Source organism: Amblyomma maculatum, chromosome 5 (assembly GCF_055883805.1).
Source record: "Amblyomma maculatum isolate TAMU_Amacu chromosome 5, ASM5588380v1, whole genome shotgun sequence".
Taxonomy (NCBI): domain Eukaryota; kingdom Metazoa; phylum Arthropoda; class Arachnida; order Ixodida; family Ixodidae; genus Amblyomma; species Amblyomma maculatum.
This window is the reverse complement of record NC_139348.1, coordinates 43,575,629-43,590,980: the sequence shown is the minus strand read 5'-3', so window position 1 is coordinate 43,590,980 and position 15,352 is coordinate 43,575,629. Positions and strand designations below refer to the sequence as shown.

At 49.0% G+C, this 15,352-nt stretch overlaps 1 protein-coding gene across 6 annotated transcripts in view; it reads left to right on the top strand.

The window, feature by feature from the left end:
- The window catches only part of LOC146188191 (uncharacterized), an 87,255-nt gene that overhangs the window by 16,921 nt on the left and 54,982 nt on the right, over positions 1–15,352 (top strand). For 3 of the 6 annotated variants that reach the window (XR_014707487.1, XR_014707490.1, XM_084603667.1), the window contains one exon: positions 1,102–1,116. The exons of the other annotated variants lie outside the window; for them this stretch is intronic. Coding sequence is in view for 1 of the 3 variants with exons in the window: in XM_084603667.1 (XP_084459793.1) it covers positions 1,102–1,116 (15 nt within the window). In the remaining 2 variants the exon portion in view is untranslated. The remainder of the gene's footprint in view (positions 1–1,101; positions 1,117–15,352) is intronic. 6 annotated transcript variants of the gene reach the window in all.

The window sequence follows — 15,352 nt, the reverse complement described above, 5'->3', positions numbered from 1 at the left end:
GGGCCATATAGGGTCCTCCAGCAAACATCTGCAGTCAACTACGTAGTTGAGCCCGTCACGCCCTCTGCGGACTTGCGTCGCCGTGGTCGTGAAACCGTGAACCGATTGAAGCCATTCTATGACCCCGCTGTGCTTTCCGCGCCATAAGTCGCCAGGATGGCTCCTTTTTTTTACCCGGGGGGAAATTGTACTGTGATAGTCAGCACTTCAGCCATCGACATGCACCAGTGCGTTGGGCGACAAAGACAAAGAAGAAGTACGCTGGGCTCGCCGTTGCAAGGTCCTCTCCTCACAGCTCTCCATCTGAGCGTCAATAAACGCCCTATTACACACAAAGCAAACTTTCCAAACACATGTGCGTCTCGTGCACTCTATGAGAACCTGGGGCTCTAACGGCGCCCGCAACAGTGTTTACTGAGTAAGCTATTGCGGGAATGGGCTGGACCCCATAGCTGGCACTGACACATCCGTATTTGTGCTTACAAGTTGCAGACGGCGCATGTGCGTCTCACCTGGAGGGTATTATTGCAAGTTCTGAGCGAGAGGATACACACTCTAAATATATTAATGAGAAAAATAAATGCACAAGAACATAAGCACTTCTACCTCTTTGTTTCTTAGCGAGAAACAAAGATATCAGATAATTCTTCTGATTGTATCATTAGCGAAAAATATTAGGCAAAAAATTCGATTCTATAAATGAAATCCTAAATAGCATTTCTCAGTCTTAACTGATGTATAAAACGGTTAAGAGTAAAAAAAAACTTTTTTGCCCTTTGTATTGACAAGAGCGCATTAAATGTGCTTCACCAAATAGACAGAAAGGCTTCAAAAGAAAAGTGATCATGAGGCATGGGAACGTTCACGTAACCATCTTTGCATTTCCGCAATCAATTGGTGGATTCAGCACACTCCCACAAGAGATTGTGAGCGCACAAGAAGTTTAATAGATATAGTTATGCTAAATATATTCTATAAAATAGCACTGGAATAAAATTCTTACCATTATAGCGGACTCACTCCTACTATAACCAGTCGTTATCAAAGTAGCGAAGCCACAAAATTTATGGCGTATTAACTGGATTTTTGTTTCCTTTTCAGCGGGTGTGGACACGGGTAAGTAGCTTTGTTTCATTGCTCGTGTCCAACAAAGAGGAACTGTACGCCTATGTAGCTTCTTTTCTTAGTTTTAGTTTCCTTTGTCCTTAGCAGCCCGCCTATTTACCAGTAGCTTTTATACCGGTATCGCAGTTATTTTTATGGTTTATTGGGTTTTATTTATTCTATCAGCTCTTGCTGTGGCTGGCACAAAATAACCGGTACTACCTGAACGTTAAAAGTATTGCAATATCTTTTGCGCGGGAACGTTGCTGCCTGATTTTTAAAATTTTACTCCAAGGTTGATAATGCTACGACGACATCATGGCTATCATCGGCCCCTCTACACCTACTGCAAGGTGGAGGCCTATCCTGTATCCCTCCAATTAGTCCGGCTTAGTCGTTCCGGTAGCCACATAATTCACCTTCGTTTATGCCATACCTCACTACTCTTGAATTCTCATAAATACCCTCAGTTCATCACGCGACAATTGGTTATTATGGCCTACACGTTCCAATTGCTTCTTTATTTTGGTATAGTTGGTTAGCTTGATTTATGAGGTTTAATATTTCAGAAGCGACTTAGGCAATGATAGAGACCGTATAGAGACTGACTCCGGTAATTTCGACCACCTGGCATTCTTTTCCCCTGCATCAAAAAGGGGCCGCCATGGAACCGCAGCCAGGATTCGATCCCGCATCCTTGAGTACAGTAGTCGAGTGCCTTGAACAGTGTGCCACCGCGGCGGGCTTAATAATTTCGCTAGAATACAGTTTACTCGAACTTATTCACAACACATCTGCTCTTTTACTGTTGTCAGATTTTACACCTACCATTCTTTTCATTGTTCGTGGTGGTTTCTTATGTTTAGGTTGGAATCAGTTCACTGGCTTCTATGTTTGAGCTATATGTAACACCTGTATCTTACTGATAATTACATATGAATCCATATGTAATTATCAGTAAGCTGTTATATATGTATTTTTGAGGAATACTATTAAACTACCATACATTATCTTAGAACCGACCAAATTTGTAAAATCCAAATTTTATTCCTGTAAATATTTTACTCTCATTACATGGACCTACGGTGAATACCCAGATAAAATGTATTTTATCTTGGTATTGACGTGTGCCAACCGCTATTTTTACATATTGAAAGATGCTCTTCTCTTCGGAGACTGTTGCCCTCGTTTTGTTTTCCTGCATGAGAAGCCTTTGGCTATGTCTGCTAATATATGCTCAAGCCTCTCCGCCGTTAGTCCTCTGAGCGTCTCCGCAGAGCAGTCATGAGCTTAGCGCACATCGCCGAAACTTTGGTCATTTACACTTATCCTCAAGCGTTAGCGATGCAGCTTTCTTGGGGTTAATGAAGGCCCAAGTTCAGAAATAAAAATTTCTGTTCATTGCATCCTTTACGCTTTTAGGTTTTTTGTTCCACCCGCAGCTCAAGCAAGGCCAACGCAAAAAAAGACCTCGCCTCCATTAGTCCCGAAGGCTGGCCTGAAGGAAAAGCAGGAAACGAAGTTCCAAGCGGCGTGCAACACGCGCGCCCTATTAATATGGGCTTAAAAGACGAGCCATAAAGTGACTACATACACTTTAAGAAAAAAACCTGCTGAAGTGGGGAGTCACGTTCCCTTTTGTCCTCAAATCGGGCCGTTATTCCGCGAGAAGAGCCATTGCGGCGAGAAGCGTCTCGCGTGCAAATTTAGAGGATTAATGTTTAGTCCTGGCTCGAAAAAGACTAAAAAGAGGAGGAATGGGAAGACGAGCTGTTCATTTGATCCCTGGCCTCCCTTTACAATTCTCTCGTCGCGCGTTTCAGGTGCAGGGAATGGGTTTCTGGCTCGATGGACAAAACGTGCATACTATGTTGCTGGAATTCCATACTACATGCTGGAATTAGCTTTTTGATGCTGGGTGTGTCGCTGGCATCCGCGATTTTCTCGGAGAAATGCTCTATGTGGACTGGGGCCGCACTGGTCCCAGCATCGCTTTGGAAACAGTCGGAAGTCCGGAAACTGGGAGGCGTGAATTAATGCGCATATGAAAAGTATGGATCAAATAAGCGCTTTTTTGCTACGACGTCACTGAGCACCAGTAATAAAAGAAAGGCAGTATCTTTTTTTCCAGAGTTTCCATGTTTCGATAGGACGCTTCGAGCGTTTCGAGAGAGACCACAATAGCCGCGCCCCGAATTTCATGACACACTGACGATTACCCTACAACTAAAACTGGAATTGAATAATGTGGGCTACTATGCATAGCAAACTTCACTGCTGATCTTGAGGGCACTCTAACACAATGATTACTGCCAAAATGTTCAATGCGGGCTTAATCGCAGGCAATTGCAGGCCTACACATCAGCGAGCGTAGCCTGCACCGCGGCCCGGTATAAACAACAGAAAGAAAAAAATAAAACGAGGAAGAGAATAGTTTAGAAAGCGATTGGCACCTTGAGAGAAAACAAAACATACAGCGCTTGTAATGCATAATATTTTGCGTGTTTCGCAAGCTTTTGCTCCCCTTGCTCTGCGCATAAACAAGCCGAGCCCTCGGTCATCGCAACGCTCCCGGAAATGTTTACATACAAATAAGATTTAGTTACCAGCAAAATAGCGTCGTCGCTGTTGCGTTGTTCGGTATTGAAGCTTTGTCGTACTTTTTTCTTTGAAGTTTTGTACTAAAGCTCCGTGTTCAGCGAGAATTACGCCTACGGTAGCAGAGCACAACCGAAGAGCCGGCGTTGGTATAGTTGCCAACGATGTCGAACTCCACATGTTAAAATGATTCTAGGGCACCAAATAGTGCGCATAGGCATCCAGAACTTTAGTTGCAAGTCGATTAATGGTTGTCGCAAACCGGTTGGTCCCCAAAAGCACTAACCGCACTACTCCTTTTAGTCATTTTGTTTTAGAGTGTAGCTAATTCGTACAGCAAACGAAATATTGCACCTCCGTGTAGGCACTGCTCAATGTAGCTACTGCATTTACTTTAACGATTGGCAGCCTTGAAAGTGTATATTCCACATTTAGAGATAAAAATATTGCATCGGCATATAGTAAAGTTTAGCGGAGGACAATATGAGCTCCCAACATGTGACTACACAATCGGCTCTACATAGCACTTAACCCCGCATCACAGTGCAAAACGCAGCGATGTATTTGCGCTTGTCGATGAAGAAAAGCGTGAGGATCTGTTTTGAGGACGATGCTAGAGGAAAAACGAGACAGACCACCCTATCTATCATTCTGTTAACGTTAGTGTTAAATGAGCATCATGAACTGAAGCTGGCGGCCGTCGTATCTGAACGTGTGTATTACGTAGCTCGTGGCGCTGCGGAGCCAGTGATGCGCTATGGGTCGTTAATGAGGCTTCGCGAAGTGTGTACGTCATGCACCATGTGACCGACATAGGCTTGCGGCGGCGGCAAGTTGGTTTTAAATATTGATAGCAAAGCTTCCCTACCTGCCTATAAACCGAAAAGATGGTGGATAATGGGGTCCTCAGTACTATCTGTGCTGGAAGGCCAGTCAATATTGTCACGTAGCGGTGACAAATCCAGTAGCTACAAATGTTGCACTTGAATGAGACTATTTATCGGGCTGACTTGCGCCCGCGAAAGGCCTAAGAAAATCGGCGGCGGCGATAACAGCTAACGTGCTCGTCGGTCGTCTAAGAATGCCAGTTTCAGTTGTCAGCCTGAATTTAAAGGCGGTGAGGAAAGATCTAGATAAAGCAGCAAGCGATGACAAGCATGACCTGGAACATGATAGAAACACGCACTAGAGGCTGGAATCTTCGAGAGACATCCCGACACACCTTGCGCGACAAAGAAAATGATAAAGCGTCGTCTCGCGACAACGAGCATGAACAAGCACCGAATAGAGAATCGATCCGCGCGCTAGAATTATAATAATAAGGCCGTATGCCAGCGGCTGCCGAAAAAAAAAACAAATTAAGATTTAGGTAGTTCGCAGCGTTACTCCCCTCTTAGAAAGGCATCGCCTCGATACTTACAAAGTGAACACATAAAGGGCCACTAAATACGAGAAATTAAAATAACTAGGGTCCTTTAGCGCGCTTAATAAGGCTTTAGATGCACAACATGGACGACGTCTGGGCGCACCCAGCGCCGCTGGGGTGTGGTCGTGCCGTCTGGGACGACTTAGCGGTCCGATGCACCGAAGGACATTGCATGGGACGAAGTACCACCGCAAGCGCTTTTTACTCAGTCCGCGTTGGCGTCTCGGCGTCCAAACCCACACTTTGTCTCCCGGCTTGTACGTCGCGTCGTCGCAAGTTGTATCATCGGGCGTCGGTCCGTTACTGGTCTTGTATACGCAGCCACGCGAGTCGTCGAAATTCCTGTGCTCGCTGCAGGTGGGCGGCGACCTTAAGGTTGTCCTCGTTGGTTACGTGCGGCAGCATCGCGTTGAGCGTTGTATGGGCTCCTTGCCGTACACAAGCTTGAACGGGGTCGCCTTAGTTGCCTCCTGGACGGCTGTGTTATGCGCCATGATACGCACGGCAGGATGGCATCCCAGGTCCTGTGTTCGGCGTCGACGTACATGGCAATCACGTTCGCTATCGTTTTGTTGAGACACTCCGTAAGTCCATTTGGTTGAGAATGGTACTCAGTTGTTCGTCGATGACTTGTATGACTGTTTGCAGGATGGCTTGCGTCAGCTCTGCCGTAAACAATGTTCCCCTGTCCGTGATGAGCTCTTCGGTGGCGCCGTGTCGCAGCAGCATACGCTTGACGAGGAACTTGGCAACTTCTTTCGCGATACGTCATTAGGCAGGGCTTTCGCTTCGGCGTAGCGGGCAAGGCAGTCAGTGGCCACGATGGTCCACTTGTTCCCCGCTGATGAAGTCGGAAAGGGGTCGATCAGATTTATTCCAAGTTGTTGAAATGGTTTGGTCGGGGGCGGATGGGATTCGGTAGCCCAGCTGGTCTTGTAGGTGGCGTCTTGCGTCGCTGGCACTCACGGCACGTTTTCACGTAATGGGCAACATCGGCAGGTAACCGCGGCCAGTAATACCTCTCTTGGATCCGATGCAACGTGCACGCCATCCCAAGGTGCCCTGCTGTCTGCTCATCGTGGAACGTCTGGAAAATTTCTTTTCGGGGTTCCTAAACATGGCAAGGTGGCATGGGTCTCATTGGGCACTAAAATCTTCCAGAGGACGTGGTTGCGCAGCGCGAAGGACGACAACTGACGTCTGAACACTGCAAGAGGGGGAAGCGATCTTTCCTTCTAAGTAGTCCGCCAGGTCATTCAACAAAGGTCCGAGCGCTGCGTTTGAGCAAAATTGCTGGCGCTTACCGGCTCCAAAAGGGCGTCGTCGTCGTCTTCTGGGGGCGCGTCCACAGGGCCCAGGACAAGCATTCTGCGTCAGAATGCTTGAAATCAGACTTGTAGACCACTGTGACGTCGCATTCTTGCAGGCATAAGCTTCATCGAGCAAGGCAGCCGGATGGATCTTTCAAATTGATGAGTCAGCAGAGCGCATGATGATCGCTTACTACCTTGAAAGGTCGACCGTAGAGGTACGGACGGAACGCTGAAGTGGCCCAAATGATCACGAGGCACTCCTTTTCTATCACCGAGTGATTTGCTTTGGTTTTTGAAAGGGGCCTGCTAGCTTAGGTGATTACTTTCTCCTGTCCAGCATTATTCTCAACGAGAACGGCGCCTAAGCCCATGTTGCTCGCATGGGTGCGTACCTCAGTGTTGGCGTTCTCATCAAAGTGGCCTAGGACAGGAAGGGACTGTAGGCGGCGCTTAAGTTCCTCGCAGGCTTACGCTTGCGGTACTTCCCATTGAAATGGCGCGTCTGCTTTTGTAAGCTGCCTCAATGGTTCGGCGAGGCGCGAAAAGGGCTTGACAAATTGTCGGTAATATGCGCATAGTCCGAGGAATCGGCATACAGCTTTTTGTCACCAGGCTGTGCAAACTATGCGATGGCAGCTTTTTTCTAAGCATCGGGGCGAGCTCATTCCTTGCTAACAATACGACTCAGAAACGTCTCTTCGTAGGCGGTGTGACACATCTCTGCTTTAATGTTAATCCTGATACCTTGACTGCGTCAAGCACTCTGAAGTCGTATTCACGCGTCAGCGCTCCGTCCTGTCTACCTTCGTTCTCTTGTGTTGCGTCCTGTTCCGCGCTGTGCTCCCAAATATGGTCAAGCACTGTTCGAAGCCTTCTCAGATGGTCTTTAAAGTTCGAAGAGAAGAAAAACGTAGTCTAATATACCACACATATTTGGCATTTTAAGCCAACCAGTATGGTATCCATTACTCGCTGGAATGTTGCTGGTGCGGAGCAGAGACCGAATGTAATTACTTTAAACTCGAAAAAGCCGTCTGGCGCATGAACGCGGCCTCCCTCACGGTCTCTTTCGTCGACCTCAATTCGCCAATACCCGCTGTTCAGGTCCATCAACTAAAGTACGTAGCGTTGCAGAGCCGATCCAGTGTGTTGTCGATGCGGGTAAGAGGGTAGCCACCCCTCTTCGTTTTCATTTCACGCGTCGGTAAGCAATGCAAAAACGAAGTGTTCCGTCGTTCTTCTTCAGAAGGACGACGGGTTCTGCCTAGGGGCTCTGAGATGGCTAGACAACAAATCATTTCATCGACTTGCTCTCGGATGGCTTGGCGTTGTCGGGGCGATATTCGATAGGTGCTTTGACGAAGAGGTCTAGCGTGTTGTTCAGTGATAATACAGTGCTTCGCCAATGGAGTTTGTCGCACGTTCGACGCTGACCAAATGCACTCTCTGTAGCTTTTAAGACTGCGAATCTGGTCTGTCTGCACTGGGGTAATGCTGGGTTGACGTCGAACGTTAGCAGAGTTCTTCGGGTGGTTGCGCCATTTTCGGGCTGGTCGGATTAGTCGAAGACGTCTCTCGTGTCTGCTAGTGCATTGAGGAATGCTCTCGTCGTGCCCTTGTTAAGGTGTCGGTATTATTCGCTGACGTTCGTCCTCAGCACCTGAGCTTGTCCTCCCCGGAAATTGGCGATGCCTCTTGCAATGTCGAGACCTTGTTTCTAGACTAACTGGGTGTTTCCTTCGAAGACGCCTTCAGCGGTTGGAATGTATGCGTAACCCACGCTGACTACGACGCTTGATCGGGGTGGCACGATCAATTCTTTGACGAGAACGTTCAGACTGGCGCACTGCGTTGACGTCGTCGTAGCAGCTATGGCGTTGTTCGTCGAAAGCTTGCTGAGCTTTGATCGAAGGTCGATGATCGCTCGAAGTTAACTGAGAAAATCCATACCCAGCATAATATCTCGCAAGCAGTTCTGGAGCAACACAAAGTCGCTGGATAAGTACGTCTATTCACCGTCACTCTTGCGGTGCATTTCCCGGAAGGCGTAATGGGGCTATCACCAGCGGTGCGGATTAGCGGGCCATCCCAAGTGGTCATCACTTTGTTATCTGGGCAGCAAACGCTCCAGTGATTACAGAATAGTCCGCTCCGGTGTCCACTAAGGCGGTAACCGTGCGACCGGCGACAGCAACTTCGAGGTCACTCGTTCGCGTCCTCGTACTGAATGTTGGCTTCGGTATTGGATCTCTGCTTCGGCTTATACTAAGGTCGCGGCAGGGGCACATCGTCGTCACTTCGCTGTGTGGCTGCGTCAGCTGGGAGCATGTTCGCGTCGTCATGGATGTTGATGTTGTGCGTAGCGGCGGTATTACTTAGAAGTCTGGGTGCGTCGAGGGCGTCTTCATAAGGAGCGTCGGCGTAATAACGGCGTACTCGTGACTCGTCGTCACCAAGAGAAGAGAATTAGTGTAATTCTTATTGAATATTTTTTCTCAAGTACCGTGCCTCAGAACATAGCAACGTATCACCTTTGAAGCTAGGGCGTAAGCCCTCTATTCGCCATTGAGTGCCCAACAAATACGGCTGGTATATATTTATGGTTTATTATATAAACAACTGAAATACAGTGACAAAACGTAACAACTAAATATATGACACAGAGAGCACCAACGGATAATTTAACCGCCTAATGCACATGCGCAAAGTGGGCGGCAATGAGAAGAGCTCAGATTAGAAAGTGCAGCCTCCTCTTCTTCTTCCCCTCCCCCCCTCACCAACACCGCCGAGACGCAGGAAAGGGCGAGCTCAAAACGAAAAACTAGCCAGCGAGCTTAACTGGCTGAAAAACAAAATCACTACGTCACCCTTCCCTAGCGAGGAAGAAGAAAACTTGACAGGGAGATTCCTAATATTATGGAGACGCGCTTTGGAACCTTATAGACCCGGGTCGCCGCGATTGAAACGCAGTTGGCTGATCTTCCCAAAATTATCCATGACACAATCGCGCATCAGATGGACAGTGTCATCACACAGGTGACATGAGCTGTAACTCACATTATCCAATAATGGATACAGGTAAATCCTCGAGTTCTTAAACGCACGGGTGCAATGAGGGAAGTTAACTGCCCTTCAAAATTTAACAGAGTCATTCCCGATAAGTCCGACCTTTCTGAAGACTCCTGCATGTCTGCGCCGGGCACTAGCGGACTGGGAGGTCTTAACATTGTCCTCCTGCCCTCCGTATTCGACCATGGCCCCAACCCTAAGTCGAGAGCCAGAACAACTCAGCCGCTTACACTAACGCAGTGAAATTGCAGAGGTCTCAAGAACAGCAGAAGCGGGATGAACTCAGCCTCTACCTTGAGACCTCTGAATTTCTCGTTTCCGCGGTTGCCCTTCAGGAACTCGGCGCAGGCGTCAAGCTCACAAACTACACTACATTTCATCGCAACCTGCAGACATGTATACTTGTTCACAGGCAATATACTGCACAGGAAGTCACACTGCCCACAATACCACCGTTCGCGTATACGATGGTGTCGGTACTGCCCCTAAGGCGGTCTGACACACCTGCACACATTCTAAACATTTATTGTCCCCCGAAACTTAAGAATGTCACGTTAGGCGAAATTTTCGCGCAAGCTATGCAGGTAGCGGGAAAGGACCCACTTCTGATTGTCGGTGATTTTAATGCTCAGAACAGGCTCTGGGGGTCTCCCCGGGAGAACACACGTGGGAGGAAGCTGGGAGAACTTCTCTCTACACTCGGACGCACCCTCCACACTGACCCCACCAACCCAACACGTGTAGGAAATTCAATTCAACAAGACACTTGCCCGGACCTCACATTTACACGCAACATACGCCATGCCGACTGGCTGAACACAGAGGAATCTCTTGGTAGTGATCGCTGTATAATATACACTACCATCTACACGCGTCCACTGAAACGCACACAAATACAAGCTTGTGTCCCGGACTGGACAAAATTCCGCACCTCTCTGTCTACCGCAGACCCCCTCCAGTCGGGATATGACACCTGGTACAAATCACTCACGTCTGCACTGAAACAACACGAAAGGAAGATACAGCTCACGGAAACGCAAATGGATGTAGACAACCACCTCCTACATCTTTTGGAGGCCCGCCGTAGCCTCACCAAAAGATGGAAAAAACAGAAACATTACAAACGCCTCAAAAAACGCCTCCTCGAACTCACACGTCAAGCCACAGAATATGCTGCTCAGCTAGACGACACTAACTGGGTAGACAGGTACAACACGGCTGCGCGCCAGATGTCTAGTCATAATACGTGGCGTCTATTCCGCGCGCTCATCGATCCAACACAAACACGCACGGAAACCTAACGCCACTGACATCAAGTCATGCACAACTTCACAGGAACGACAACACAGCTAGCGCACACGCTCAGGGACCGATACCTGAGCACCACCAAGGACCCCCGGGCGTTTGCCTACTCGTATGTAGGCAAAGAGAACAAGGAGCTGGACACTCCGTTCCAGCTGCACGACCTCCGGGCGGCCCTAAGCAAGATGAAACGCGGCACTGCACACGGGCGCGACAAGGTTACGGTCAAGCTTTTGGCCGACCTTCCCGATGCAGCATATGTTGTGCTTCTCAAATACATCAATAGTATTTGGGACGGAGACACTCCTCTCCCTCTCGATTGGAAGTCGGCTCTCGTCACCTTTATCCCGAAAACCGGCAAACCTATTCATGTGGAGAACCTTCGCCCCATCTCTCTCACGTCTTTTGTCGGCAGGCTGATGGAGACAATGGTTCGCGACAGACTCTCCGAATTTCTCAAAACACAGCACATTTTCGAGGACACAATGTTCGGTTTCCGCCCTCAAAAATCAGCACAGGATATACTCCTTCAGCTCCAGTATGACATCTTAGATCCTGTCGCATGTCCCCATAATGACAAGCTGGTCCTGGCCTTGGACCTTAAAGGCGCATTTGACAATGTGAAGCACGAAGTAATCCTCGATCACCTGAGTCATACCAACTGTGGTAATGAAACATTCAATTACATAAAACAGTTCCTTACAGACCGCCAAGCCTACATACGCATACAAGATGCGGAACACGGGCCATACACCATCGGCTCGAGGGGACCACATCAAGGCGCTGTCTTGTCCCCTCCTCTTCAATTTAGCCATGCTTCATCTTCCCTCCAAATTGGCTTCTCTTCCCGGGATACATCACGCACTTTACGCGGATGATATCACAATCTGGGCCACGCAAGGTAACCTGGGCCACGTGGAGTCTTGCCTGCAGGCAGCGGCGACCGTAGTCGACGACTACGCGACCTACTGCGGACTCCAGTGCTCCCCAGCTAAATCTGAATTTGTGCACGTACGTCCCTCCCCTCGAGACACAACTCAGCTTTGCATCAGTCTCTCCTCGGGACCGATCCAGGGGGCCAAAGAGATCCGCGTCCTTGGCCTCTTCATACACCACCAACGCAGAGTTGACACCACTCTGGCCAAACTTCGCATGGTGGGAGACCAGGTGGGCCGTATGGTCCGCCGGGTCTCCAACAAGCGGGGCTGATTACGAAGCAAGGATGCACTGCGGCTTGCCCATGCTTTTGTAACGAGCAGAATCTTCTACTCCACATCCTACTTGTACCTGCGTATACACGATGAGGATCAATTGGAGGCCATCCACCGCAACGTCATCAAGCGGGCTCTCGACCTTCCGGTCAGCACGTCCAACCAGAGACTTCGGGCTCTGGGCGTGGTGAACACCTTCCGAGAGCTACGAGAAGCCCACTTACTAAGCCAATACACGCGTCGTACACAGACCACGTCCGGTCGCCGCCTCTTGGACCGACTACACATAAAACACGATTACCACATTGAGGAAAGGGTGAGAGTGCAGAACTCTGGGGACGCGCCCTCTGGGTCCGGCCTCTTCCCCGCAACATGTCCAAAGAAGACCATAACGGTCGTCGCCAGGTGCGCGCGGAAGCGTTGGAGCGATACTATGGTCACCAGCAACACGTGCATTATGTAAATGTTGCTGGCGCTTACCACGGGGGTGGTATATGGCTGCAGGCGTACACAACTCAAATATGGTTAACGGGCTAATTTTCAAAGCCTACAGCACAATTCACGCGGAGGAGATTGCTGTCGCTCTGGCTCTCAGTATTCCCGATTCGAAACACATCATCACCGATTCGCAAGGGGCCTGTCGGAATTATAGGCTGGGATGGGCTCCCCCGCTTGCCCGGCGTATACTGCAATCTAGCTGCCGATAAATAGACCCAACTCCGCATAACCTCATTTGGGCACCCGGTCACCAGGGACTCAGGAAAACGAACAGGCCGATCAGGCCGCCCGCGCACTCTCTCCCCGGGCTATCTCCCTGTCCTTGGAAGCCTACTCCCAATCAGACAATCTGGCCCTTACATTCAAAGACATCACTGATTACTATAAGGAGGAGCACAGGCGCGACCCGGCCCCTTGTAAGGGACTGGATCGCGCTGACGAGGGCCTCCTCATCAAAATTTTTAGCAATACTGTACTGTGCCCGGCGGTGCTTAAACATTTCAACCCGTCCTTTGATGGTGCGTGCCAGTACTGTGGGGAGGTGGCTGACACCTTCCACATGATCTGAGCGTGCCAGTCAAACCCATCCATTTCCCCCAAACCTAATCTAACTATAGAGGACTGGGAGGCGACCCTACTCGGCTGTCAAGACCTCAAGGCTCAAAAGGCCTTGGTTCAACGGACGCGGGCGGCGTTTTGCTTGCCAATGGGGCCCCGGAATAGGGGCTCCACCTAATATTGTGAGGGGAGGAGGCCAATACGTTTCCAACCCAAACGCCTCTCTAACCATTTAATTGTAAATAAATGTTTTAACCACCAGCGGGAAACAATTTAGTGTCACGCATACATATAGCATGCGGTAATGATGTGCCTTGGTGCTTCATTCACAATACGGAAAAAATTGATACATCGCCTATCGACAAGCTCACCACCGAGTGCAAGCTCACCACCCACGCGATGATATACGCTGGGAGCTGATTGCCGTATCGCTCTTATCACGAGATATTTCCTGCCACTGCCTTAAAAAAAGGGCATGTGGTGGTGGTTGTCTTTCCGTGCTTTCTTCATATGCCGTTGTGTTCCTTCATTTTTAACGCAATAACTTCAGTTGTAGACTTCAATTTCCCGACAGGAACTTTCTTGCTGGCGTCTTCATTTCCACAATGTTCACATTCGCTGATCACAACTGTCAAAATGGTTTTAGCCAACCGACAGCAGTTACTTGGATCAAATACCTATATTCATGAAGGAACGGTATTAACATATTTCAAACAGCGGAGTCTTCTTGATAGCAAATGATGGTTATCTTCTTATTCAGGGCTCCATTGAGCTTACGAAGATGGGTTTAACTGCAAATAATGCTGCGTGAGCACATGTACCATAAATTATTTTCAGAGCGTGAGCTCTACTTTCCGCTCTCCAACCCATAAGGTCCGTCACTTGTGCTTATGACCTTGAGCCACAGGAGAGGGGGTACGGTGAGTGAAGCCACTCTACGTGACCAGCTGCGAAGAGGCGCTCGCTCGTAGGCTCTCCGCTGTGCACCACGTGACTATGGAGTTTAACAACTGCTCCGCCGACACTTGATTACTCAATCTCGCCATAGTTGAGGTGCGTGTTGTGGTCCGAGTTCGGCAACGCATCGGCGCAGACGTCAGGTTGGTGTATAGCCATGCCTAAGAAAGCGTACGCTCGGATAACTGCTTTTTAAAGGACAAACCTCCGTGACCCTTTCTTCGTTTTAAATTGGCGGCTGTTTTGCTATATTTATCTATACACACACACACACACACACACACACACACACACACACACACACATATATATATATATATATATATATATATATATATATATATATATATATATATATATATATATATATATATATATATATATATATATATATTGTAAAATAAGGCTAGGTCGAGACGGCGAGGTCGTGACGGCAAGGACAGCGAAGCCTTGTCTAGCGTTTTAATCCGATCACGAACCCAGGCGCGCGCCGGAGCCGGCGCCGCGGGACGATGATGATGGTGTGTACAAATTAAAGAAGGTCATGGCATGTACAAATGAAAGAAGGTCCACAGAAGGCTCACACAATCTGCCCGGGGGGTCGGAAGCGGCCAGCCTGGTCGCTTCTAATTAACCGATGTACCGCGGCGCACAAACGGTTTCAAGCGAGAAACATGAACAATTTCAGTTCCACGGTGGCGTCGATCGGCTGGGAGATCAACAGGCGTGACTTTGTAGTTAACTGGAGAAGTTTGGCTGATAATCTCGTAGGGACCAAGGTAGCGGTGGTGGAATTTGTCACTAAGGCCAGGGGTGCGCAGTGGTGTATACAGCAGTACTTCGTCACCGGGACGATAAGAGACCACGCGCTGCGTAGAATCGTAGCGACTCTTGCGGTCTTCCTGGCACGCTGCTGTGTTGAGGCGGGCAAGACGACGGCATCTGGCCACACGAGATAAGAACTGGGTAGGTACTGGTGTGGAGTAGTCAGACGTAGAGAAGAAGGAAGCGTCGAGACCTTTAGTGGGAGGACGGCCATAAACGAGGAAAAATGGAGAATAACCGGTAGTCCGCTGTACTGCTGTGTTATAGGCGAAAGTGACGAATGGTAAAACAGTGTCCCAATTTCGATGAGCCGGTGTGATGTACATGGAGATCATATCCGATAAGGTGCGGTGAAATCGCTCAGTCAGCCCGTTAGTCTGGGGATGGTAGCTTGAGGTTGTCTTATGAGGGGTGGATGACGCGTGAAGAACTTCGGCAACGACTGCCGATAAGAAGACCGTCCCGCGGTCACTTAGGAGCACCCGAGGAGC